This window comes from Silurus meridionalis, chromosome 8 (genome assembly GCF_014805685.1).
Source record: "Silurus meridionalis isolate SWU-2019-XX chromosome 8, ASM1480568v1, whole genome shotgun sequence".
NCBI classification, from domain to species: Eukaryota; Metazoa; Chordata; class Actinopteri; order Siluriformes; family Siluridae; genus Silurus; species Silurus meridionalis.
Genome location: NC_060891.1, coordinates 331,973 through 359,306, shown reverse-complemented (window position 1 = coordinate 359,306; position 27,334 = coordinate 331,973). Strand labels below are relative to the sequence as shown.

General features: G+C 40.8%; 3 protein-coding genes across 7 annotated transcripts; 2 read left to right on the top strand and 1 right to left on the bottom strand.

The window, feature by feature from the left end:
• Positions 1 to 554: 554 nt before the first annotated feature.
• Positions 555 to 6,071, bottom strand: khk (ketohexokinase). 3 transcript variants are annotated; one of them, XM_046855290.1, is made up of 8 exons: positions 5,924 to 6,071; positions 5,324 to 5,440; positions 5,018 to 5,152; positions 3,508 to 3,580; positions 3,263 to 3,409; positions 3,038 to 3,126; positions 2,096 to 2,253; positions 555 to 1,911 (listed from the first exon to the last, which is right to left on the bottom strand). In XM_046855290.1, the coding sequence occupies exons 1-8, from the start codon at positions 6,013 to 6,015 to the stop codon at positions 1,823 to 1,825; spliced, it is 900 nt and encodes a 299-aa protein (XP_046711246.1). In that variant the 5' UTR covers positions 6,016 to 6,071; the 3' UTR covers positions 555 to 1,822. The 3 variants fall into 3 exon arrangements, with proteins under 3 accessions (XP_046711246.1, XP_046711249.1, XP_046711247.1); XM_046855293.1 differs by having other exon boundaries at positions 5,018 to 5,059; XM_046855291.1 differs by lacking the exon at positions 5,018 to 5,152 and adding an exon at positions 4,360 to 4,494.
• ankef1b (ankyrin repeat and EF-hand domain containing 1b) lies at positions 6,025 to 12,911 on the top strand. 2 transcript variants are annotated; one of them, XM_046855289.1, is made up of 10 exons: positions 6,025 to 6,077; positions 8,249 to 8,657; positions 8,757 to 8,956; positions 9,767 to 9,916; positions 10,032 to 10,155; positions 10,242 to 11,091; positions 11,198 to 11,424; positions 11,738 to 11,913; positions 12,414 to 12,533; positions 12,616 to 12,911. In XM_046855289.1, exons 2-10 carry the CDS (start codon positions 8,249 to 8,251, stop codon positions 12,775 to 12,777), a joined length of 2,418 nt encoding a protein of 805 aa, XP_046711245.1. In that variant the 5' UTR covers positions 6,025 to 6,077; the 3' UTR covers positions 12,778 to 12,911. The 2 variants fall into 2 exon arrangements, with proteins under 2 accessions (XP_046711245.1, XP_046711244.1); XM_046855288.1 differs by lacking the exon at positions 6,025 to 6,077 and adding an exon at positions 7,243 to 7,313 and having other exon boundaries at positions 11,738 to 11,922.
• A 2,120-nt stretch (positions 12,912 to 15,031) lies between these two features.
• Positions 15,032 to 26,900, top strand: snap25b (synaptosome associated protein 25b). Of its 2 annotated transcripts, XM_046855295.1 has the most exons (9): positions 15,032 to 15,187; positions 20,230 to 20,313; positions 21,477 to 21,490; positions 22,165 to 22,195; positions 23,463 to 23,511; positions 23,804 to 23,921; positions 24,737 to 24,853; positions 25,383 to 25,527; positions 25,725 to 26,900. In XM_046855295.1, the coding sequence occupies exons 2-9, from the start codon at positions 20,242 to 20,244 to the stop codon at positions 25,791 to 25,793; spliced, it is 615 nt and encodes a 204-aa protein (XP_046711251.1). In that variant the 5' UTR covers positions 15,032 to 15,187; positions 20,230 to 20,241; the 3' UTR covers positions 25,794 to 26,900. The 2 variants fall into 2 exon arrangements, with proteins under 2 accessions (XP_046711251.1, XP_046711250.1); XM_046855294.1 differs by lacking the exon at positions 21,477 to 21,490 and having other exon boundaries at positions 22,156 to 22,195.
• Positions 26,901 to 27,334: the final 434 nt, after the last annotated feature.

Genomic DNA, 27,334 nt, shown 5'->3' with positions numbered 1-27,334 from the left:
TGGTCAGAGGCGGCAAACAGGGTTTTTTTTCCTTCCAAAATGTCTGAAATTGTTTAGTAAGCAACAACCATATTAATAAACATTATCATATCACTTTATTACTTTATTAATATTTAATAAGAGAATGATTACATGCAGGTTGACAGCAGGTCCAAATGAAAGCTTAAATGTGATTAGCCCCGCCCACAGTGTGACCTTCCTGAAGGTGTGTGTGTGTGTGTGTGTGGTTCAGTTTGAACAGTGATTATTAAATTGGCTTAATTGGAAATGTAAGCTGTGGGCTGCAGGACCCCAGAGTTCATGCTGAGAGCCGTGTGGAGGTGAGGAAAGCCGCGGTGTGTGTTCACGGTGGAGGGGTTTGGAGGTCCAGCTGCTGAGATACACCACAGCCAGCAGGTTCCTTCCGAACAAAGTAAAGCAACATTTCTACAGGAAACATCAACATCTAAACAAACGTAAACATCTAAACAAGGGCAGCAATAGACCCCTGCATTCAATACTGTCACTCCACTGACCACCTACAGACAACCATAGAGACACACACACACACACACTTCAGTGTTTTCTTCTTTATTTGTATTAAATTCAACATTCAACAATACCAAGAAGAATCCAATCTATAAAAGAAGGTCTCAAGTCTGGATAAATGTGGAGGTTGGTGTTATGAAGGACATCCAGCGTAAAAATGTGCAAAATAAATTATACGGATCAGGAATCAGAAATTCATAGCGGATCAGTCGAGGCCCGAGTTACCAACGTCCACCACAGGTATCATTACCCACAGGGCACCGGTGGAAATTGTTAAAAAGCACAGTATAAAGTATTATTATTATTATTATTATTATTTTAATGTGTGATTAAAAGATGCTGAAAGCAGAACAAAATATAAGATTTATTTGTAATATTTCTGATCAATATTTTTGTATAATATAATTTCCATAGATTGCAATGTTCAGCTGAAATTGTAGAAATAGTTTACAATAAAAAAAAAAAGAAAAACATGTTGAAAACCCAGTGTTTATCTAGATTCCCACAATGCACTGCAGCAGGCTGAAGGTGGTAATAAATACTCAGAGCTTGTAGGAAAAGGTTTGGGTATATAAAACTCTGTACAGTTACATCAGCTCACTAATTACCAGCTAGCCAATTAGCTAGCCATTGATTAGCATGCTAATAATTCACTTGATATTTAATTGATTTAGCAGCAAGTACCAAATAAGAGATTTGAAGGAATTAGTTTTCTCAAGTATTATTATTATTATTATTATTATTATTATTATACACTCACACTGTCCTTCATCTGACCATCTTCCCTTAGACCCCTAAAAGTTCTCAACTAAGGGAAAGTGTACAAGTGCCTTCTTTAATGTGAAGGTGGTGCATTCATAAAGGTATAGCTTATGTGATTTTATATATCTATATATTTACACACACACACACACACACACACACACACACACACACTATCTGGGCAAAATATTGGGACACCTGGACTTTCTTCACTCTGATGTGCTTCTTTTCCAAACTGTTCCACAACGTTGGAGGTACACAGTGGAGCAGGTTGTCTATGGTATGAAATCTCCACGAAATCGAGTAGAACATCTTCCCAGAAGATTGGATTTTATTTTTAAAAAGCAAATGGAGACTAAACATCGAACTGTGACGTTCAGAAAGAAGCACATAGAGATCTTCTGCTTGATGTCCACAATCTTTTGGCTCTACAGTGTATGTGATTTGTATTGAAGCTGCTGATCTGCAGGAATGTAGTTTTCAACCCGTTCATGATTTTCCTGAACATCTGTAACGTCCTCAGCTCTTGTTTTTACAGAACAATCCCATCGTAGCCGTGAACGCCGCATTTCTTTCCCGCAATCTGGCAGCCAAATGTGAGTGCTTCCTGTAAAGACCCTCCTGCGGCAGAGCAGAACACAACAACACCTCACTCATTTATTCATTTATTCAGTCCCTTTCAACTCCAAACACACAATTATTACACACAGGTGTGTTTGTTGACTCTGCTGTGTGGGCGTGGCCCTTTGAGAATTTAAATATTCAGTAGGGACTGCATATAAAATAGCATAAAAAAAGTTCTTACCACGAGACAGACTGTAAATGACCGAGGCATTAAAGGTGTCTCCAGCCCCGAGTGTGTCCACCAGTTTCTCCGGAGGGAAAGCTTCAGAGTGCAGAACAGTACCATCAGGACCCTTAGCATCAGCACCTTTCTCCGCCCAGGCACAGATCAACACTGCCCTGAACACACACACACACACACACACACACACACACACACACACACACACACACACACAGATATCAGCACATTCAACCAATCTGAATCTTCTGTTCAACCCCATTCACACTGTTTAATATCTGCATGTGTTCTCACACACACACACACACACACACACACACACACACACACACGCAGTTTATACACGTCACTGTATACAGCAGTGCTTTCTGGTTGTCAGAAACAGACTTCTCTGCACACAGTAGGATTAAAGCCCACTACTGACATCTAGCGGATAATTAACCGCATTACAGCAAACTGCTCCCCTGTAAAACACCCATTAGTGATGAAAAGTTCGGATCATTTTAGTGACTCTAAAAAATACCCAAATCTTTTTTTTTCTTCGTTGCTTTGATCAGAAATTAATTAAAATGTTACATTTTCAATAATCTGATCCCAAAAATGATGAAAAACAGAATATGTAGCTTCACCTTTCATATCTTCTGGTCCATGTCATTATTTCTTTTGTTACGTGACCCTCATAATTATTGTAACAATATTATCAAGATTCAGACCAATAAAATCTGTTTGCACTGTGTAGTGTCTATGGGAGACACGTGACAAAAGAAGAAAGATTTGGACCAGAGGACACATGAGGTGATCTACTCAATTCTGGTTCCTGAACATAACCTACAGAGATTTAGCGAAAACTTTTAAAATGAATGATTTGTTTATGAAAGTGAATAAATGACCCTGATTCGGTTTTCCCTCTGAATCAGTGCGTCTCACACGTTTATTTCCTACCCGTCTTTCACACGGCCGTAAAAACCCTTCACTGCACTGGCAGCCGAATCGAAGCCGAAATGCATCGCCACATCTTTACTTACAAACACCTGCACACACACACACACACACACACACACACACACACACACAGAGGAATATATCTTTATACTTAAACAATGATAAATCATTAAGTGTAGCAAAATGAATTATAATAAAACAGAGATTAGCGAAGGGGGACTGTACCACGTCTCCATGGGGGAAGAGCTGATAGAGTGAGGGACGGGTTTTCTCGATCTCCACAGAGACGGTGATCCTGTTCTTCTCCTCCTGTGTGGCATTGAAGCTTTTAACCTGCTCAATCATCTTCACCTGTTCATCAGCATTACGACCCTTAAAACACACACACACACACACACACACACTTTTAAACTGTTAGATATGACAGTCATTTGTGTTTTAGTTTAAATAAAAAACTAAACCATTTTCACCTCAAAGTGAATCCATTTATACTGCCTGAGATCCAGCTTTGAGAAATCATCTGCACAAACATCAGGCAGGTTTCTGATCCAACAGAGACGAGAAATCAGAAAAACTCCTCACACTCACACTCACACACACATACACATTCTCTCACTATCTCACTCTCACACACACACACACACACATTCTCTCACTATCTCTCACTCTCACACACTCACACACACACACACATTCTCTCACTATCTCTCACTCTCACACACACACACATTCTCTCACTATCTCTCACTCTCACACACACACACATTCTCTCACTATCTCTCACTCTCAGTCACACACACACACACACATTCTCTCACTATCACTCTCAGACACACACACACACACACACACACAGTAAATATAACGGGGGGGCAAAAAGTTTTGCTCTTTTGAAATGTTTGAATGCAAAATTAAATATTAAATCATGTAAAACAGATCCCAGTCAATAATTAGATTTAAAATTAAATATTTAACAATTTCATCTGCATCAGTTCAATCAAGAACACAACTGTGTTAATTACAGTGTTATTAATTAGCATATTCATTAGCATATTGAGCAGTTAATGTTGTTAATTAAAGTGAATTAATTCAGCTGCACTGGAGGCTTCTGGGGATTTTGAGAATCGCAAATGTGACAGCGATACACCAGAACGCTAACTCATGCTGGCTAATCAGCTTGCTAGCTAGCAGGTGTGGAATGTGATTGTGGTGATTAGCCTGTGCTTACAGACGACTGATCATCACGTATTAGCATATGATGGTCACGTGATTGTGGAGATTGTTCCAGATTATTATTATTATTCTCGTTGTTGTTTTCTTACGTGTCGTAGAGCACGACGGTGCGAGAACCCGACTTTTGACAAACAATACAACACGCACACGGCGTCTCGCCGCGCTGCTGCCACGCTACGCTGGAAATATCCACACCACGGCGGCTAAAATCCCCCACGATGAAGCTAACAACATGGAGAGAAGCACAGGGAAGATTTATTTAGTTAGCATACGCGTGGTTGTGCCTCCTCGTGCTAACATGGAGAACTGCGGTGTGAGACGCCACCAGGCAGTTGGAGTGAAAGTGAATTAAACACCGTGTTGATTCTCTGTCAGATTTACAGAGTTCCTCTTTTTTTATGATCTGCTTACGAGTTCAGCGCCACTCCAGCTGTGGAGACTAACACCTGTAAATGAGCTCTTCTCAGCTGTGTATTACTGAAACTAGCGTGTTAATCGCATGTTCACTCCAGTGGATTACAAACGGTGACATCACTGATGTCTTCATCCTCATCTAACGCTCATCTCACGATCTCTACAGAACACAAGTGCACTTAATCAAGGGCACATAAACAGCAGGATTGGGACAGGACCCACATGTGAAGACGTATAGAAGTTTGGTTTCAGACATCTGGATGGCAAAACGAAAAGTGCACGTGCACACGCACACACACACACACACACACACACACACACACACACACAAACCTGTTCATGTGCAAGATGGTGCGCGTGCCACTGGTCTGGTTGCTGATGACGACGGAGGCGGGGCATGAGCACTGAGCATGCTCAGTGACAAGAGACACATCAATGTGGAACAATTTAAAATCATTCAGGATGTAGCTGAAGTGAACAAAGTATACAAGAGTGTGTATATACACACACACACACACATACACACATACACACTTTAAAATCCATGTATACAGAATCCTGTGCCTGGTTCAGTACGGTACGGTACGGTTCCTGCTCTGATTTCAGGGGAAGATGAAGATGAAGATGAAGAAAACTCACTCAGCAATTGGTCCTGCAGCCAGAGAACCCATGAAGGCACAGGGAGCACCGAGCAGAGACAGAACTGTGCAGGAGTTGGAGGCATTCCCACCTCGCTGCCACCTCTGAGACACACATCTGCCCCACACACACACACACACACACACACACACACACACACACACACACGGTATTTAAATACAGTTCTTTATAGCTGTGAGCTCTGATCAGAAAAAAAAATAAAAAATCTCAGTTTGAAAGTATGATTAACTCTGACATGGGCAATGACGTCACAACACCAATTAGGGGGCGTGTCCCGAAGTGTTTTAGCGACGACCAGGCCCCGCCCACATTCGGTATCGAATGAATGAGCTGCAAAGTCCAAAGTGATTGGTGTGACGTAACAATCTATTAATTACAATATAATTATTACAGTGCAAAGTCTACAGTAGCGCGTGAATGTCCTGACAGATCTTTCTGCAGACATTGTGTGTGTGTGTGTGTGTGTGTGTGTGTGTGTGTGTGTGTGTGTGTGTGAGAGCTGTACTTTAACCCTGCCTTCCCTCAGCATCACATCAGCATTAAACCACGCTATAAGATTATTATGTTCAGGATATAAACCTGGTGTCCGTGTCCTCTTCCGGAAACTGATCCACCACGTTAATGATGTCCAAACACACCAACCCAACACACAGGATCTTCTTCTGCTCCATGGTTTACTCTGTGTGTGTGTGTGTGTGTGTGTATAGTGTGGAACATGGACTAAAGGGGAAAGGTAAACCATGCCGTTCTCTGATTGGTCAAAACGTAGGAAGGGCGGAAGTGCGCGTGTGCGTGTGTTCTCAGCGCGCTGTATTTCCTACTTCCGGTTATAAGAAGAACGGGTTATTTGTTTCATTTTATTATTATTATTATTATTATTATTATTATTATTATTATTATTATTATTATTATTGTTGTTGTTGTTGTTGTTGTTGTTGTTGTTGTTGTGGGAAATGTTCGGCTTTCCAAAAACTGGCGAGTTTATATGAAGTTGCAGTCTGGAGATCAGACACTAGTGATTGGAAGATCGGATCATTTTAATGACTCGGTTCTTTGCGTCTGGTTCATAATGAATGAATCTTTTTCGAGTCATTTAGTTCATTTCGTGCCTTTGATCTGAAATAAAATAGAATTTTACGTTTTAATTTTCTCCTACATACAACAACTTTAACTATATTTCCAATAATGAAAATATGACTGCAGCCAAGGACAAAATGATGATAAACAAAAAATCTGATCTATTTCACTGTGTAGCATTAATGGGAGTCATGAAAAAGAACGAGAGACTCGGACCGGAGAACACATGAGATGAACTTCTCTGTTCTGTTCCTGTACATCACCTACAGATGTTCTGCGATCCTTTGCTCATGTGCGTCCAGTAGAAAATAAACAAATGACCCTTTGAGACCCTTTTTTTCTGAGTCACAGGACTAGAAGACTTGTTCAAAATGAAGGAATTGTTCATGAACGATTATCACTAACACACACACACACACACACACACACACACTGTGATGGGGTTAAAGTACAAATGTTTGATTTACCCATGAACACTGAATATTCACACACGTGTCTATCCTAATGATCTAAATAATATTCTGTAGGATTAAATGTGAAGTTTGATGTGTTTTGTGTAGAGTTTTTCTCCTCATTTCTCAGAACACACACACACACACACACACACACACACACACACACACACACAGTGAAGCACACAGAGGGGGTCTGCTGCAGGGTATTAGACACTGAGAAGGAGGACAGGTTCCTGAAAGCAGGCCTGGGTGGTAAATCTTGTCTTGTGTGCTGTCTCCATGGAGACACTGTGTTTAAGTGCAGCAGAGTGGATCAGCCTTGTCTCTCTCTCTCACACACACACACACACACACACACACACACAAAGCATTTCTTTCTGATTTTCCCGGGATAAGCGCAGTGTGAAATCTCTCTGTTCTCTCACCGTCACTGCAGCGTAAGTTTTTCTGATCATTAAACACTTTTTACTTTTATAAACTAAATTATTTTGCATTTTAAAACAATTTGGAGTTGTTTATGCCTGAAACTTCCTTCTGCTCAAACCTACCACATATAAGCTTTACAGTTCCTCTTATCACACAACTCTACCTCATTTAATTTCTTTATTCATTTTCAGATCTACATTAAAGTCAGTAAAAGACAGAGAGTCAGTAGACTCCTGCACTACTCCATGTTGTGTAGAAATGTCTAAATGTAAACAGAGAGTTCCTGTAGAGGAAAATGTCAATAAAGTGTAGTGCAGTGTAACAGCTCAGAGCTCTGTAGCAGGAGATCTTCCACTCCAACCCATGGAGAGCAGATCTTCATGGAGCCGGCTTTGTGCACAGGAGCATTGTCATGCTGGAACAGGTTTGTGTCTCCTAGTCCTCTTGATGCCTGGTGTAAAACGCTCAGGAGGTTTGATTATATCTGGCAGGGGAGCCTTGAATCTGTGCATCTCAGTCGCAGCTCATGGTCCTCCAACAGGTTACTTTCTGGTTTTAAACGACATCTATAGAAGCAGTTGAAGAATTCAGTCTGGAGAACACATTAATGGAATCTGGAATAAAAAATAAAAAAAGAAAGTTATTTATGTCTGTTTCAGTTTATTTCAGAAAAACGTGTGTTTGTGGAGGAAGAGCAACAGATTTGAGTCTGTATATGGATTAATTTGAAAAGAGAGACAGGGAGAGTGTATGAGGAAGAGAAGAGTGAAAAAGCAAAAAAGAAGGAAGGTTGGAAACTGTTAAACATCCCAGATAAAACTAACCTTCCCATCATGCATTGTAAACTAAAAAGCATGTAGCCTGAAGCAGGTTATGGATATATGTTAATTGAGAATTGTGGAAAGAAACACTGGAGTGAGTATTGCTTCTGTCTCTATATCTTTAGATGTCTGAAGGAGGTGGAGTGGAAAGCACAACCACGCTATCAATGACGAAGATATTGAAGATCGGTGCAGTGGCCGAGAGCCGTCTGGAGGTTCTGCAAATCTACAAGCTCCTGCAGTTAGTGCGGGAGAGAAATAAAGCTCGGCTGGAGAAGATGGTGCGTCTCGGCATCTCAAACCTGATCAATCTGACCGAACCGAATGAGGGAACCGGTGTGCTTCATCTCACCTCCATCTCCAACGACCTTGACACAGCTGAGTTTCTCCTATCTCTGGGAGCTCATCCTGACATCCAGGATAAGAGAGGACGCACTCCAGTCTTACTTGCTGCAGAACTTGGATATGACGCTATGCTGGATCTTCTGGCAAAGAACCACGCTGACATGAGACTTGTGGATAATGAGGGGAAAGGTGCATTGGCTTCTTCAGGACTTTTATGATGATGATGATGATGATGATGATGACTGTTATTATTATTATAAATATTATTTGTATCTCTTGTGTGTGTAGGAGTTCTGTTTTACTGCATCTCACCGTCCCATAGACACACACGCTGCCTGCAGGTGGCGCTCAACAGCAACGCAGACGTCAACAACACGTCCAACGTGGGCAAACCTGTGTTTCTGCTCGCCTGTGAACACGCCAAGGAGTGTGAGAACATCTGCATGAGGATTTTAGAGAGTGGAGCAGATCCTAACGCCACCGACCAGGTCTGTCTTTCTACAACAAGGATAAAGCAGAATTTTACAAACATGAATATTAACAATATCTAAACCCCCTGAGCTCCACTTCTATCGATCAAATAATATTATTTATGATCACAAAACTCCAAAACAATCACAGAATCACAGAATTTATATATAACAAGGATTATAAATAATTTATTTAGAAAAGATTTTTTCTTATTCCCTCATATATCATATTTACATGATGTCCTCTTACATTATAACAGGATTCATTCCTGTCCAGTGCCAAATAAATGCTATTTCACATATTTACATACACAAGAACAAAAGTCCAGGGACATCTTACATTTCCAGATGCTCACGTGCTTCTTCCCCAAAGCTGCAGACACACAAGTGTCTCGGACGTCTTTGGATGCAGGAGCATGAAATTTTCTCTTCACTTGAACTAGGAGACCGAAACCTGTTCCAGCATGATGATGCTCCTGTGCACAAAGCCAGGTCCATGAAGAGCTACTTTCCTATTGAGCTCCAACACTATTGATCACCTTTGGAATTGATGTGAACGCTGACTGCACCCCAGGAACCTCCTCACCTTCTCACCTCCATAACTACCTGATTTTCCTAACACCACTTCAGGCTGATTAAATCTCCACTAAATCTCCACAAAATCTATTGGAGAAGAGTGGAGCTCATTATAGCAGTAACTGGGACAAACTTTTGACCATATAGTGTATGTTTGTATATCATTTTTAATGTGGGTAATGAGTAAGAGAAATCCTGTTCACTGTGTGTGTGTGTGTGTGTGTGTGTGTGTGTGTGTGTGTGTGTGTACAGCTGACTGGGCGGACGGCTCTTATGGAGGCAGCAAGAGCAGGCTCCGTGGCCTTAGTGAGAGGCATCTTACAGAGAAGTGGAAACCCGAATACATCAGATAAACTGCAGCAGAATGCGACTCAGTTCGCTGCAGCAGGAGGATTTTTCCAGGCAAGAGACTGTAAAATAATCTACATTATTGTATTATTTATTGTTATTTCTTCCTCTTTTTCTTTTTCTTCTTCTTTTTCCTCTTCTTCTTATTTATGATATTGTTGTGTGTTAGATATTGCGGCTGTTGTCAGCGTACCAGGCTGATTTGAATGCGGTGTGTGTGGAGGGAAACTCGGCTCTGCATGTGTGTGCAGCTGGAGGTCACACTGAGTGCTGCAGGTTTCTGGCACAGCGAGGTGATGTGTGTTACAGAGCAGAAGTTCTGTCATTAATCACACTCTCTCTAACTGTACCTAATCAACCACATCTCCTTCACCTCTAGGATGCAACCCAAAGCTGAAGAACACCATTGGATTGGTTCCTCGGCAAATCGCAAAAGCACACGGCCACAAGGCAGCAGTGAAGGAGCTGCAGAAGGCAGAGCAAGCCTATACAAAGTTCTCCAAACCTGGTGTGGTTAATCCTAACCAGCTCTGGGCTCTCACGCTGCACGACTGGTCATGTGAACATGAAGAAGAGCTGAGGAACTCGTTCCAGCTTGCAGAGGAGACCGGCACACCTGTGGAGAAAGTCTCAAGTGAGAAGTTTGCATACGTCCTGCTGAAACATAACGCTCCCATAGATCAGGAACATATGCAGAAGATCATCACTGACCATGACAAGAAGCATGAAGGTGTGATTAACATCAACGACTTCTTCAAGGGACTGCAGTACCTTCAAAAAGCATTTGTCCCATCGTCCTACGAGCCCAAGACAAAGGGGAAGAAAAGCACAAAGGGAAAAAAAGGTGGGAAGAGGAAGGTGAAGAAAGGGAAGTCTGTGGTTCCTTTGCCCATCTGCACACTTCCTCCTGACATCATGGAGAAAAGACCAGATGGTGGTCCACGGTTTATGATCGAGAGTTATCAGCCTTTTACAGATACAAAGCGATTTAACCGTGACCGTCCTCCTTCTCACCCCGTGGAGGACGACTCAGCCTGGTACGTGGACGAGCCGCAGAAGATCTATACCAACATCAACAGATGTGTTCGAACCGAAGACTTCGAGTCGCTGTGTTTAGCATTCAGTCAGCGTCTCCATGTGGACATCAGAGACCGATTCTACAAAACCCCACTAATGGCTGCATGCAGCAGTGGGAGCTACAAGATGGCTGAGTTCCTCATCACGCTCGGGTAGAGACCACAACATCATCATCATCACCACACTTTATAAACATATAATGTTATATTAACTGTGTAGATAATGTGTGTGTGTGTGTGTGTGTGTGTGTGTGTGCAGGGCAGACGTGAACGCATGTGATCAGTTTAAGTGGACGCCTCTTCATCACGCGTGTCATGCTGGACAGAAGGACATCATGGAGCTGTTGGTGAATCGAGGCGCGCTGGTGGACGCTGTGGCGTTAAACGGAGCCACGCCTTTAATGAAGGCCATCGAGAGCTGCAGGATCTCCTGTGTAGAACATCTCATCACCTCCAACGCTAATGTACAGGCCACTAACAACATGGGTACTCACAAAGTGTGTGTGTGTGTGTGTGTGTGTGTGTGTGTGTGTGTGTGTGTGTGTGTGTGTGTGATAAATTTAACACCTTGTAGAAAGTAGAAGATATGGATAATGTAGGAGAGCGAGGCTGACACACACACACACACACACACACACACACACACACACAGTAGTCACAACATCTCTCTACTGTGAGCTTATTAACATGTGTGTAAACTCCTGTTTATCCAACACTCTGGTCTGTCTGATCGTTATTGCCTGATCAGTCACGTGATTTTACTTTGATTAGACTTGTATCTCTCTGTTTTTTCCATCAGGACAGAGCTGTTTGGAAATCGCTCAAGTGTATGGAGATGAGAGAATCATCCATTTGGTTAAGTCCAAGTTTAACAATCTGCCAAAGCGCAAAGACAATAAAAGAGGGAAAGGAAGAAACGTGGGAGCAGCACCTGAGAAAGCAGCTTTTCCTACTAAAGAGACAGAGAAATCTACAGTGAGAGTGGTTATTATCACATTATCTTACATCATCTCACATCATCTCACAAGATCTCACACCATCACATTCCATCTCAAATCATCTCACACCATCTCACACTGCCACATCACCTGACACCACCTCACATCACCTTACACTATCTCACATGATTACATTCTGTCTCACACCATCTCACACCAGCTCACACCATCTTACACCTTCTCACACCATCTCACACTGTCCACATGATTACATTCCATCTCACATCCTCTCATACCATCACAAACTACATCTCACACAAACTACATCGCACACCATCACAAACTTCATCTCACACCATCTCACACCATCTCACACCTCACACCATCTCACACCAGCTCACACCATCTCACTCCTTCTCACACCATCTCACACCATCTTACATGATTACATTATATCTCACACCATCTCAAACTTCATCTCACACCATCTCACAAACTTCATCTCATACCATCTCACACGTGTGTGTTTCTGTACAGGCTGAAGTTCTACCTCACCTGAAGGAGAAAAGAGTGAATCTAAAAGAACACATCATAACCGTGAACCAGAACGTTTCTATCAGCTCCAACACACGTAACACACACTTCACCCCGAAAACTGTGAGTGTGTAGAGTTCAGTGTGCAAAATACACAACATGGTGTAAAAAAAATCAACATCAATGTGTGTGTGTGTGTTTGTAGGTGTGGGGGAGGAGATTAGCCTCATCTGCTGAACATGTGGAGCGTAGAGTGGACAGGAGGAATCATCTCTCATATGAAGTGGACTTCAGGGACTTTGTGATGCCATTTAATAAAAACCTGATGAGGAAGCTGAGGGAAGTGGGCGGGGCTGAGGATGAGTAGAGCAAATAAATGATTGAGAAGGTGGGCGGGGCTGAGGATTAACATGACCAAGATACATGGTGTGACACAGAGGGCAGGTGTGACCCAGGCAGTGGCTGTGATGAAAAGAGTGACGCTGTAAACAAGAGGGTGACCTGGGGGGTGGGTGTGACCCGGGGGGGGGGGTGGTCTAGGGGTGGGCATGGTCAAATAACTTGGGATTAAGATGATGATTAATGATGATGAGAAATCCAGGATGAACTCCCTGAGGTTTAAACCTCACAGTGAGAACAAAACCTTTCCCTCTGTACCACACATACACACATTCATACACACATACTCATACACACATTCATACACACATTCATACACACATTCATACACACATACTCATACACACATTCATACACACATACTCATACACACACTCAGAAAATAATTAAACACTAAATCACTTCAGCAGGAGCGTTTGTATATCTAAAGCAGCAGTGTGTGTGTGTGTGTGTGTGTGTGTGTGTGTGTGTGTGTGTGTTTTCTGTTGTTCAGCTCTTCTCTTGCTTCTTTATTTCATCTTAATAACTCTCTCACCTGCTGGAGTTCGAAACCTGACTGTAGAATATCTTTATCTGATATTAAAATCAATGTGCTGTCTGCAGTAACGTAAGCTGATCGTCTCGGAGGAATCTCAGTTCCGTTCATTCTCATGAACAGATCAAATATCTGCTGAACAAAACAAACACACTTCAGAAATCTGAAACTGGAGAGAAATTAGAAACGTGGAGCTCAGAGTCGACCTAGCTCTCTTCTTCATCATCCACATCATTTACATTTAAACAACTAAATTCATCATACATACGCACACACACACACACACACACACACACACACACACACACACACACAGAACTGCTGATTTCTATGGCAAAAGCACATTTACATAAATCTATTTTTGAAATTAATGTGTGTAATCGTTGACATTGTGAGGTCTTCTGTCATGTGTTTAACAAGTATGGAAGGAGTCCATACTTTATATTTTGTCTTTTATATTGCATTACTATTTCTGTGTCTTTGTTTTGCAGAACAGTATGTGTAGCTATAAACAGATAAAAAAGCATGGGATTTCGTTCTGTAAATAAAAAGTTGTAAAAGAATTCCATATTTAAATGTTAATCTAAAAAACAGTTTTAAAATGTTTGAATAGATCACGTGACACTGAGTAGCCAATCAGAATACAGCAGGGATAGGTCTAATGATGAAAGAGCAGATTTAAAACATCAATCTATCATTATGCAAATCCGGGTGTAATGATATGCATATATGCAAATGAGTAAATCTCGCATGTTATATATATATATATATGCAGTGAGAAAAAAAGCAGCATCTTCCAATGTGTGTGAACAGAGTGATAAGTGTGTATGACATACAGAGCACACATGTGACACACCACACACACATCTCCATCCTGCAGTGCTTTACTTTATCACTTTATCACCCGGGTGCCCTTCAGCTCTCTCTCTCGCCCTCTGTAATTTATTTCCTCTCCTTGTGTCCTGTCCTCATATGACAGAATCTGCCATCAGATTATATTTCAAATTCTTCCCACATCTCTTTTTTTAACATCTATCCCCGTCTTTCTCTCTCTCTCTCCCTCTGTCTCTCTGTCTCTCTCTCTTCCTCTGTCTCTCTCTCTCTCTCTCTCTCTCTCTCTCTCTCTCTCTCTCTCTCTCTCTGTCTCTCTCTCTCTCTCTCTCTCTCTCTCTCTAACGCTTGTTCTCTCTCTCATATATACACAGGATGTTAATGTGCAGCATTGAGACATAAAAACCTTAAGTGTTATTGATTAACTCCTGTTTCCGTGTGTGTGTGTGTGTGTGTGTGTGTGTGTGTAAATGAGAGCGTCTCAGTAGGACTTGTGGGACTCTTGTTGCCTGAGAGTGTGTATAATCAGGACAGGACACACCCCTGCTGGAAGGCAGTAATGATCTCTCTCTTTATCTCTCTCTCTCTCTCTCTCTCTCTCTCTCTCTCTCTCTCTCTCTCTTTATGTGTGAGTTGCTAATTATCTGTTTTCAGCTTAATTGAAAATAAAGGGTTTGTGTTTGAATTAAGAAGTCACGTGACTCCTATTTCCAGGCGTGGATGTTGAGGTGTAATTTCAGTGGTTTCAGTTTAATTTTATTTTTATTAATATTAGTTTTAGTGTGAACCGTCTCCGACAGGGATTTACACATCGCGTGACCACGCCCTTTATGACATCAGAGCGCGTCGCCATCTTCCCTGAGGGCGGGGCTTTACTCCGAGCTCAGTGTAGAGAATGGATTTGTTGTGAAAGGTGCTGAACTCGGGCTGAGAAGATAACACACATACACACACACCCGGACAGACACACACACATACACACACACCCGGAATTTAATCCTTAGAGCTAAAGGTAAGAAACATTTTATTTTATATTTCTTTTTTAAATCTCTCTTGTCTTTTACCGACTTTACTCCGTCTCGTGTATTTGTTGCGCACGCAGTTAAAAAGTAGTGTGCGTGTGTGTGTGTGTGTGTGTGTGTGTGTGTGTGTGTGTGTGTGTGTGTGTGTGTGTGTATGTGTGTGTGTGTGTGTGTGTGTGTGTGTGTGTGTGTGTGTGTTAATAATGGAAAGCGCCGTAATGTTCCCTCGGAGAGAGATTTGTGATTTCAGCACCGCGGACAGCTCCACAGGTAATAAAGAATAATATGCAGTAAAATACATCAGCACCAAAAATCAGTATCACGCGCTCACCTGTAACACTATTATTATATAAAAAATAACCATTTACACTAACACTGCTTTAATACATGACTTTATTGTCAGACTGGCAAAGATTAATTCACACACACACACACACACACACACACACACACACACACACACACACACACACACATTCGGGCTGTGTCCTAATTTGCACACACAGGTGTAAAAGTGTTTTCTCTAGAGTTTTTCCTGATCCAGTGGACTTTGTGTTGTTCTGAATCATCCGCTAGTGTGCTTAATTTCTTATAGGTCGTGTCCTGATTCAGGTTTATGTGTTTGATCCAGAGGAAATATAGCGTGTCCTTTGTCCCTAGGGGACATTTATGGCTGTGTCTTGTTTAATTCAGTGAAGTGCACTCTGATTTAGGGCACTACAAAAAAACATAGCTGATTCATATAATGATTTGTGTGTTTAATGGAAAAGCAGTAAAATGTTGTGTCCTAGTTCAGGATTCTTTGCACTTCAGGGGAACACTGAATAAAGACACAACCTGCTATTTCCTGTGGCTGAGTCCTGATTTGAGGAGTGAAGTAGGCTTTGGCATTCAGATTCAGAGTAATGCATGGTTTGTGTATGTGTATGTGTGTATGTGTGTGTTGAGGTTGTGTCCTGATCCATAGAGTGAGGGGATGTTTGTGATATAGAAAAATATAGTCTCGGTATGGGTTCTGTAAGAGAAAAGTACACTTCAGTGTATGATTTAATACACACTCTGAGAGATGCTGTGTGTGTGTGTGTGTGTGTGTGTGTGTGTGTGTGTGTGTGTTTTGATTAATGTACTCTGGTTAAACACAGCATGTTAGATGATAAGGATGAGAGAGTGAGTGTTTCTCTCGTAGAGCTTGTAATCAGGGCTGAAGTACCATAAGTCCTGTGATAACCATCTTCTTCATCTTCATCATCTCCAGTAATCCAGTTCACATACAATGAGATGCAGTGAGATCATAGATATGAGACAGGGAGAAAGAAACAGTGAGAGTGAGACTATGAGAATGAAACAGTTAGAATGAGACATTAAGAGTGAGACAATGAGACAGTGAGAGAGAGAGAGAGTAAGTGTGATACTGTGAGAGTGAGACAGTGAATCTAAAACAGTACGAATTAGACGATAAGAGTGAGATATTGAGAGAGAGAGACGGCGAGAGTGAAACTGTGAGAATTAGATGGTAAGAGAGACATTGTGTGAGGCAGTGAGAGTGAGACAATGAGAGTCAGACAGTGAGACTGAAACTGTGAGAATGAGATCATATGATTGAGACAGGTGAGAGTGAGACCGTAGAGTTAGACTGTAAGAATGAGATGGTGAAAGTGAGACAATATGAGTGATCCTTTGAAAGTTAGACAGTAAGGATGGAGCGTAAGAGTGAGACAGTACAAATGAGAAAGTGAGAGTGAGATGGTAAGAGTGAGATAACGAGAGTAAGATGGTTAGAGTAAGATGGTTAGAGTAAAACAATGAGAATGAGAGACGGCGAGAGTAAAACTGTGAGAATTAGATGGTAAGAGAGACATTGTATGAGACAGTGAGAGTGAGATGGTAAGAGTGAGATGGTTAGAGTGAGACAACGAGAGTAAGATGGTTAGAGTGAAACAGTGAGAGTGAAATATTAAGAGTGAGATGTGAAAGTGTGATGGTGAGAGTGAGAGTCATTTTCCACATGTTTTTTTTCATACTTTCTGTAGTGACTGAATTTTTATAGACATCAATCAGTAAAAACGACCGGTTACTCATTTAACTCTCAGTGTGTGTGTGTGTGTGTGTGTGTGTGTGTGTGTGTGTGTGTGTGTGTGTGTGTGTGTGTGAGAGAGAGAGAGAGAGAGAGAGAGAAAGACAGATGGTGTGTCCTGGACCTGCTCACATTCTGCACTGGGGTTTTTAGTCATGCTGGTTTACACACACACACACACACACACACACACACACACACACACACACACACACACACAGAGTAATGGATTAAAAACACACACTGAGCTTCACTTTTCATGATCACTGTATCACCACTGAAGACTTCTTAAGAAAGAGAGAGAGTGAGAGAGAAAGTGTATTATATAAGTGAGTAATGGAGTGTTTCAGACACACACACACACACACACACTCACGCACACGCATACACTTCCACACTCACTGTAAAATGCTTTTCCTTTCATTTTGTTAAAACATTTATCAGTTCTCTGCTCTCTCTTTCTCTCTCTCTCTCTCTCTCTCTCTCTCTCTCTCTCTCTCTCTCTCTCACACACACACACTCACACACATTCACGTTCTCCTGATGGAAAGACTCGGTAGAATCTGAAATGACAGGATGCTCATTACACATCATCTGGAGCAGCACTACACGTACTGTGTGTTTATTTCCTCCTGAAACTCTCACTTTTTACATTTAGTACAGATTCTCCTTTTTCCTGAAAAACCTAATACACACATATACACACACATATATACACACACATATACACATATACACACATATATATACACACATATACACACATATACACACACACACACATATACACATATACACACACATATACACATATACACACACACATATACACATATACACACACATACACATATACACACATATACACACATATACACACATATACATACACATATATATATATATATACATATATATACACATATACACATATACACATATATATATATACATATATACACATATATATATATATATACACACATACACACACATACACACATATATACACACATACACACACATATACACATATATACACATATATACACATATATACACATATATATACACACACACACATATACATACACACATATACACACACTTATATACACACATACATACACACATACATACATACATACACACACATACACACACACACACACACACACACACACACACACACACACACACATACACACATACATACACACATATACATACACACATATACAGTGAAAGAAAGTGATAGTGAGACAGTAAGAGACAGTAAGAGACAGTAAGAGACAGTAAGAGACAGTGAGAGTGAGACAATGAGAGACAGTGAGAATGAGACAGTGAGAGACAGTGAGACAGTAAAAGACAGTGAGGGTGGGACAGTAAAAAAGAGGGAGACAGTGAAAGTATAGTGAGAGTGAGACGGTAAGAGTGAGACATCATAAGAGCGTGAGACAATAAATGAGAGTCGTTGTGTCTCTACGCTCCCTGTTTTTTGTTCCGTCTCTTTTAAATGTTTGAGATAATTATCAGTTGTCACTCTGTTGCTAGGATACGAGCAGATTTCTGATTTACTTTGTTAAACAAAGTGACACACATTACACCTTTCCTGCATATGTATGTGTGTGTGTGTGTGTGTGTGTGTGTGTGTGTGTGTGTGTAAGACATTACAATTCAGTAATCATCAGCAGCTCATTTACATATTACATCCTGCTGTTATTTAATATATAAATATTAACAATCTGGTCCCAACATGAGAATAACGACCTTCATAATGTGGAGCGCTGAGTCAATAAAGTCCTACAGCATGTGTGTGTGTGTGTGTGTGTGTCTGTGTGTGTGTGTGTGTGTGTGTGTGCCTGTGCATGCGTGTGTGTGTGTGTGTGTGTGTATGTGTGTGTGTGTGTATGTGCCTGCGCATGTGTGTGTGTGTGTGTGTGTGTGTGTGTGTGTGTGTGTGTGCATGCATATTTATGAGTGCGTGTTTGTGCGTGAGTGCATGGTGTGTATGTGTAGGGTGTACGTGTGTGTGTGTGTGTGTGTGTGTGTGTGTGTGTGTGTGTGTGTGTGTGTGTGTGTTATAGTGACATTTCCTTCGTCCTTGACACACTTGCAGATCGTTGTGAAATAATTTTTGTTTATAAAGATTTTCAGGTGTAAAAGTGTGTTTTTTTACTATATGCTAAAATTTTCCAAAATATTTCTTACAGCAATATCACCATGGAAACCGTACAGAATGAGTATTATGGGGTGTTTTGTGACTTTATTCCTGTATTAATCAGATCTCTGTTTCACTGTGTTCTGCACTAAATATTTAATATGCTAATTTACAACGTGGCATCTCACCCTGTTCCGTGTGTGTGTGTGTGTGTGTGTGTGTGTGTGAGTGTGTGTGAGTGTGTGTGAGTGTGTGTGTGTGTGTGTGTGTGTGTGTGTGTGTGTGTGTGTGTGTGTGTTATTCAGGTTGTATAACTGACTGTGTTATCAAATATATAATCAGTGATGCAGCAGTATGTGTCTGAAGAACATTATTTATTTTCTCATTTACCTTCTCTCACTCCATCACAATCACTTTTCTGCTCTCACTCACTCTCTCACTTCATAACTCTTACACCATCACTCTCACTTTAATTTAATTTTTTTTACACTACCCCCTTTTACTCCACAACTTTCTCACTCCATCACTCCCTCTCTATCACTATCACTCCATCACTATGACTCTTACTCCATCACTGTCACTTTCACTATATAATTTCGATCTCCTTCCAGTCGCCACAGAAACACCTGAAATGCAGCGTCCTCAAGCTCCGAAATGAAACTCAGATATGAGTGGAATAGTGGAATAAAGGAGGACGTGTCAGAACTGCCCCTGGGTTCTGTAATTGCCATTTCTTGTCCAATCAGAATCCAGAATTTAGCAGAGTGGTGTAAATGTGTGATCTGTTTTTTTTACAGTTTCGAGCCAAAATGGCGGACGACGCTGACATGAGAAACGAGCTGACCAACCTGCAGGAGCGAGCGGACCAGCTGGCAGATGAAGTGAGTGCTCTTAATGTTCAAACAATAATTCTGCTGCCTTCAGCCAATCAAAACACACCTTGCTGCTATCAGCCAATCAGATTACACCCTACTGCTTTAAGGCAATCAAATCACATTATCCTGCTGTCAACCAATCAGATCACACCCTACTGCTTTGAAGCAATCAGATCACACACTAATGCCCTTGGTCAATCAGATCACACGCTACAGCTCTCAGCTACTGCTGTCAGCCAATCAGATCACACTGTACTGCTGTCAGCCAATCAGATCACACTGTACTGCTGTCAGCCAATCAGATCACACTGTACTGCTGTCAGCCAATCAGATCATACTGTACTGCTGTCAGCCAATCAGATCACACTGTACTGCTGTCAGCTAATCAGATCACACACTACTGCTTTAAAGCAATCAGATAACATACTACTGCTCTCGACCAATCAGTTCACACCTTACTGCTCTCATTCCTTATACATTGGTGTCCTGGAACTCGAGGGGGTTACGTTCTAAGACCGAAAATCCGTGAATTTTGGAGGCACCCCTGAAGCCCACTAGTACCTTCGGGACTTCCCCTAGATATTATGTCACTTTAATACATTAATGTGTTTTATACATTTTTATTAAATTTGTTAGTGAAAACAGTTTCAAATGTTATTCCTAACGTTCCTGAACATTTGCTCCTCCTGCGGATTCCCGCAAATTTTAAGATAATCTGCAACTTGCTGTTAGTTTTGTTCCAAATAAGAACCATGAATTTTTCGAACCATGAGATCAACCACGAATTATTGGTGTTTACTGTATATATATATATATATATATATATATATATATATATGCATATACTGGACCCAGATGAATGTGTATTAATTATGCATGGTCAGATAATGTTCCCTGATCTCGAATGGTAAAAAAGGACAACAGAAACTTAATGGAGAAGCTGAAACCGATGCCAGGTGTGGGCAGTCAGGGTCAGTAAATCCTTCTCTGCTGGTTTAAACACTATCAGAAGCACTGACCTACATTTACAACCTAAATTCGAATATTTGGTTAAATAAAATTGTATTAGTTTATTCTATTCATTTCGTAATATTTCTCTTGGCTGTAAGATTTTTTGTCCAATCAGATTTCAGCCTCTATGTGCTGCCATGTGAATCTAATCTGCCCAGAGCCTTCAGAGTCAGTACTGCTGGACTTTTACCATCGTCTCCTTAAGAAATAGCTCTGTTTCTTTAACCAATCAGATTTCATATTCGCATTACAGAATAGCCGTCTTTTGATTGTTTGGTCAGAGGGAAACTGTTACAGCCGAGTTCGACTGGTAAAACACGTGTGTAGCTCTGCACACGTTCATACATCTGAGTTAGACTTTTTATGCCTACGGAGGAAGAGAAATTTATTTGGTCTCGGACAAATTTAAAAATCTATTGTGAAGAAAAGCGAGACATGGTGAGGAGGTCACCAACCCTGAAGCTAGCTAGCGTGTCTCAGCCCGGGAAAAGGGTTTGATCTCCACTTCCAGACCAGTGAATACGAGCGGTACCACTGGATTACAGCCTCTGGGGGGCGCTGCACATTATGAGTCTGCATCTCTGGTGATTGGGTTGTGTTTTATTTACATTTTAATGTTTTTCCCATGTTATAAGACAAATATTGATTCTGAACTGCTCCAGATGTTGTAGGTGCACAGTTGTGGTTGTAGTGTAGAGGTTTGGAGTCTTAACTTGGTTTGTTGCTTTTCACCAAATCAGCCTCAGTATGTTCCCTGCAGTGGGTGTCACTAATTAGACTCTGTGTGTGTGTGTGTGTGTGTGTGTGTGTGTGTGTGTGTGTGTGTGTGTGTTTTAGTCGTTGGAGTACCCGGCGTATGCTGCAGCTGGTGGAGGAGGTGAGTTTGGTTACCCACACACACACACACACACACACACACACACACACACACACACACACACACACACACACACACACACACACACACACACACACACACACACACACACACACACACACACACACACACACTTAATATTTATTTGAAGGAAACTGCAGAGCACAGAGAGCTTGTGTCTGAAATGTATTTATATAATTAATAATCTAAAAATAAGATTTATTTTATTTTTTGCAGTTTTTGCAATTTATACAGTATTTTATCGACTTAAATGCTCAATACTAAAGATTCCTATGAATTCTACATGAGAACATTTTGAATTCCAGGTTTTTATGAATGATTTAATATATAATAATCTTTGCTGCTCTGATTCCTGCTGAAGAAATCGTTCAGTGAAACAGAAATCTAATGTAAGATCTGTGATTTCAGCTCCTGGAGTGTAATAATGAAATGACGTGAGAGTGTGACGAGGTAACGAGGATCATCTGGTCTATTTAGGTTGATAGAGCTTTATTGTCCTCAGGGGAATTATTGGACACACACACACACACACACACACACACACACACACACACACATTTCCGCTTTGCTGTGTTTATTGCTGTAATCTAATTTTAGACTCCACTTTGTGCCACTTGACTGGTTTTTCATAATGAAGTTCAGAGACCCTCTCAGACCAAACACTCCTGCTTTTATTCAATAAACTTTATTTAAACTTTAATAAATTCACTTCATCCTCATGGGGATGATCAGTTGCTTAGCATTCTGACTGTCATCATCTTCAACATGACATATGGAAAACAGAATTACACAGTGGCATGACGAGAGAGAGAGAGAGAGAGAGAGAGAGAGAGAGAGAGAGAGAGAGGAGGATCTTCAGAGCGATCTGCAACAGCAAACATTTGTACTCTGTTTTATTTTAGATCTTTTCAATGTTTTTTCTTAGATTCGTTCAAACAAAGCAAATGTGTCTGCAGTTTCAGTTCCTTTTACATCCACTAGAGGGCGTTGTATGTGTTCACTGTAGCCTGTAGCATCTAACTGATCATTAACACTATAAACATAATGTATGTGATTTAAATCCATTTTATTTCTACATTTAATCTTTTTTCCCGAAGTGGGAACATAAAAACACAGGCTTTCAGCACAGAGTTTCACCAGAGGAACAAACAAAGAACCCTTTAGTGTAAATGTTTGTATTTCAATACCTGATCATGTTTTCTTCTCCTTTCTCTCCCTCTGTGGTTCTCCTGTTCTCCTGTATCAGAGTAAAGATGCAGGTATCAGGACTCTGGTTATGCTGGATGAACAGGGAGGTAAGAATCTCACAGGAACATGTTTCCAGAATAAGAACAGAACGTGGTGGTGATTAATCACGTCTATTGCTAGAGGATCTTCATCCTACAGTCGAAATCGGACGAACACACACACACACACACACACACACACACACACATTAACGAAGATAATCATTAATTAGTGATTATCACTGTGTTTGTTCTGAGTACTGATAATGAACTGTTCCTCTGCAGATGTTTAATTACAGACTGCACACATCTGTAGATTTGCACAAAGTATTGGCACCCCATATTTTGCATTTAATTCCAGAGCAACTGGAGCGTATTGAGGAGGGAATGGATCAGATCAACAAGGACATGAAGGAAGCAGAGAAGAACCTGACGGACCTGGGAAACCTGTGTGGACTCTGCCCCTGTCCCTGTAACAAGTACCTCATCACCTTTTACTCGTTTTATTGTCTTCAGCTAATCACACTGATGTCCTGCAGTGATATCGATTCCCGTTCTCAGTAGTCATTAATGCACTGGTACACAGGCCACTTCCTGAAAGATACAAATATCATAAAAACACCAGTGTGAGGTGGAGAAGGAGCTGTGTGGATAAAGAAGAGACAGAAACGTGTGATTGAGTAAATTATGACATATGCTGACTCTGAGCAGGATGAACTTTTGAACTTTTAAGTTTTATTTTTAATCCAAACACCTTTTTTACTGAAAATCAGAAATTCACCTGAAGTGATTTTACTCCTGCAGTCTGTCCACTAAGAATAAGAGGAACGCCAGAGAGCTTCAAAAGTGTTGTAAATGAAGCACTCAAACTTCCCAATTACACACAAACACACAGCAAACTTGATCTTTTACATCACACCTGATCTCCATCTCTTCATCTCTCATTGCTATTTTTCTATCTATCCATTTACACTATATGGCTAAAAGTCCATGGACACCTGAGCATAAGATTGTTATGTGCTTCTTTTTGAACATCTCATTCCACATTTCTGTTCAATATGGTTGGAGCAGGAGATCTTCCACTCCAACCCATAGTAAGCAGATCTTCATGGAGCTGGCTTTGTGCACAGGGTCTTTGTCATGCTGGAACATGTTTTTGGGTCTCCTAGTTCAAGTGAAGGCAAAAAAAAATCATGCTTCTGCATTCATCGTGTGTCTCCATCTGTGAAACACATATAGCTGGAAAAATCAGGTGTCCCAATATTTTTGTCCAGAGTGTATTTATTTTTTCCAGACTGAAAGAGCGAGGACAGAACTGGGGGAATAATCAGGATGGGGTTGTTTCCAGCCAACCTGCTCGTGTGGTGGATGAACGTGAACAGATGGCCATCAGTGGAGGATTTATTCGCAGGTCTGCATTTATATCAATACAGTTATAAAATTGATTTTAAAGACTCGCTGTTCCCTCCATCTGCTCCGGGATCGTGTACACTGTGTATTACACTCACACAGAGAGCTTTATAGGAGAAAGAATTGGGTCTGACCCAGAATTTAAAATCTATAACAGTGTTTTGTGTGTGTGTGTGTGTGTGTGTGTGTGTGTGTGTGAGTATGTGCGTTGCGTGCGTGCGTGTGTGTGTGTGTGTGTGTGGTCACAATGTTAAGCTGAAATTAATCTCATGCTAATGTCATGTAAAAACCCCTAGATGCTCACAGCTCAGAAGAAATCTGGCAACCTCGGAGGTGTGAACTACACGCCTGGGATTTTATTATAGAACTGAAGTTTCAGTATATAAGATATTTTCAGGAACTTTCTCCTGGAAATACTGACCGAACTTGTGGACTGAAGTAGCTGACTAGTTGTGATAATGTGTGTGTGTGTGTGTGTGTGTGTGTGTGTGTGTGTGTGTGTGTGTGTGTGTGTGTGTGTGTGTCTCCAGGGTAGCGAATGATGAACGGGAGAATGAGATGGACGAGAATCTGGAGCAGGTTGGCAGCATCATTGGGAATCTGCGTCACATGGCTCTGGACATGGGCAATGAGATCGACACTCAGAACCGCCAGATCGACAGGATCATGGACATGGTGAAAACCTTCACAGCTCGATTTACTATTATTATTATTATTATTATTATTATTATTATTATTATTATTATTATTATTAAATCATGATTGTAAACTATTATTTGTAATAATAATAAAATCAATGATAATAAATCATTTATTGATGCACTTTGAAAACAGCAGTGACCTGATTAAGTTTTGATGTGTGTTTTTTTCAGGCTGATTCCAACAAAACAAGGATCGACGAAGCCAACCAGCGCGCCACAAAAATGCTGGGAAGCGGCTAAACATCTGCAGAAACTACTGCTGATTCTTCTGTCCCACATCCTGTCTGTTTCCTCTTCTATGTAGTCACCTGATAACACACATATGTATTCACACACGTGCAACCATGCACACACACATACACACAAGCACACATACGTGTACACACACATTCAGACATATCATAGTTCTATATTGTAGAGTATCCTGAGTGCTTCATGATTAGTTTAAATGACCCTTTTTTTTATCTGCTGCTATCAGGAACATATTCAGAACAAACCTTCTGACCCCAAATCAGGTGTCTGCAAAATCAGGTGTCTGCAAAATCAGGTGTCTGCAAAATCAGGTGTCTCCATTAGTCTTTGGTCAAAACACACCTGGTGTGAACAAGCACAGTTTTAGAGTGAATGTATAGTGTATAGTCTACAGTAAGTTACAGATTTTAACCTGCTCTGTGTTTCAACTCGATATATATATTGTGTGTGTGTGTGTGTGTGTGTATATATATATATATATATATACACATACATATGTAAAAAAAATAATTAATAATCATTAATAAATTAATAAATATATATATATAAATTCATTTAAATCTTTTCTGAATAAGCCATAACAGCACATCTTGTGTTTCATCTTTCACACTTTATATACACACACACATACTGAAAATGTATTAATCTGCAATATTACATATATCATATCACTAAATAGATTACAGTTGTGTAGTTTGTGTCTCCAGCTTTTTATGTAAATGTTGAATTTGCACCCAAAAAAATCTGATGTTGAAAGAAATCCGAGTGTTTGGGATAAATTATGACTGTGTGTGTGTGTGTGTGTGTGTGTGTGTGTGTGTGTGTGTGTGTGTGTGTGTGTGTGTGTGTATGTGCGCTTTGATGATGTCATCATGTCCTGTTCATAGTGTTCGGTGTGTCCCTGAGCTCAGCAACTGATTCAGATGTTCAGGTGTCGAAGTCTGATTGTGAGATTTCCGTCTAAATGCGTTGATGTGCTTCAACATGATGATGTTTCTGATCTCAAACATTCATTTCCTGCAAACTTCACTGCAGTGTCACAGTCGCTGAGGAGAAAAAGCCAATAAAATACACCAGTTCTGAACCCCGTGTTTATCTCTGTGTCTCGTGTTTATTTCTGTCTCGTGTTTATTTCTGTGTCTCATGTTTATTTATGTGTCTCGTGTTTATTTCTGTCTCGTGTTTATCTCTGTGTCTCGTGTTTATCTCTGTCTCTCCTATTTATCTCTGTGTCTCGTGTTTATTTCTGTCTCGTGTTTATTTCTGTGTCTCCTGTTTATCTCTCTGTCTCGTGTTTATCTCTGTGTCTCCTGTTTATCTCTGTGTCTCTTGTTTATTTCTGTGTCTCATGTTTATTTCTGTCTCGTGTTTATCTCTGTGTCTCCTGTTTATCTCTGTGTCTCCTGTTTATTTGTGTCTCGTGTTTATCTCTGTGTCTCCTGTTTATTTCTGTCTTGTGTTTATCTCTGTGTCTCGTTTATCTCTGTGTCTCGTGTTTATTTCTGTGTCTCATGTTTATTCCTGTCTCG

Excerpts from the sequence above, each read along its gene's own strand:
- ankef1b (XM_046855288.1), top strand. The coding sequence starts at position 8,249 with ATGTCTGAAGGAGGTGGAGTGGAAAGCACAACCACGCTATCAATGACG. Across the intron at positions 8,658-8,756 it reads TGTGGATAATGAGGGGAAAG|GAGTTCTGTTTTACTGCATC; the intron begins GTGCATTGGCTT and ends TTGTGTGTGTAG. Across the intron at positions 8,957-9,766 it reads ATCCTAACGCCACCGACCAG|CTGACTGGGCGGACGGCTCT; the intron begins GTCTGTCTTTCT and ends GTGTGTGTACAG.
- snap25b (XM_046855295.1), top strand. The coding sequence starts at position 20,242 with ATGGCGGACGACGCTGACATGAGAAACGAGCTGACCAACCTGCAGGAG. Across the intron at positions 23,922-24,736 it reads TGCCCCTGTCCCTGTAACAA|ACTGAAAGAGCGAGGACAGA; the intron begins GTACCTCATCAC and ends TATTTTTTCCAG. Across the intron at positions 25,528-25,724 it reads TCGACAGGATCATGGACATG|GCTGATTCCAACAAAACAAG; the intron begins GTGAAAACCTTC and ends TGTTTTTTTCAG.
- khk (XM_046855290.1), bottom strand. The coding sequence starts at position 6,015 with ATGGAGCAGAAGAAGATCCTGTGTGTTGGGTTGGTGTGTTTGGACATC. Across the intron at positions 3,410-3,507 it reads ATAAATGGATTCACTTTGAG|GGTCGTAATGCTGATGAACA; the intron begins GTGAAAATGGTT and ends GTGTGTTTTAAG. Across the intron at positions 1,912-2,095 it reads CATTTACAGTCTGTCTCGTG|GAGGGTCTTTACAGGAAGCA; the intron begins GTAAGAACTTTT and ends GCTCTGCCGCAG.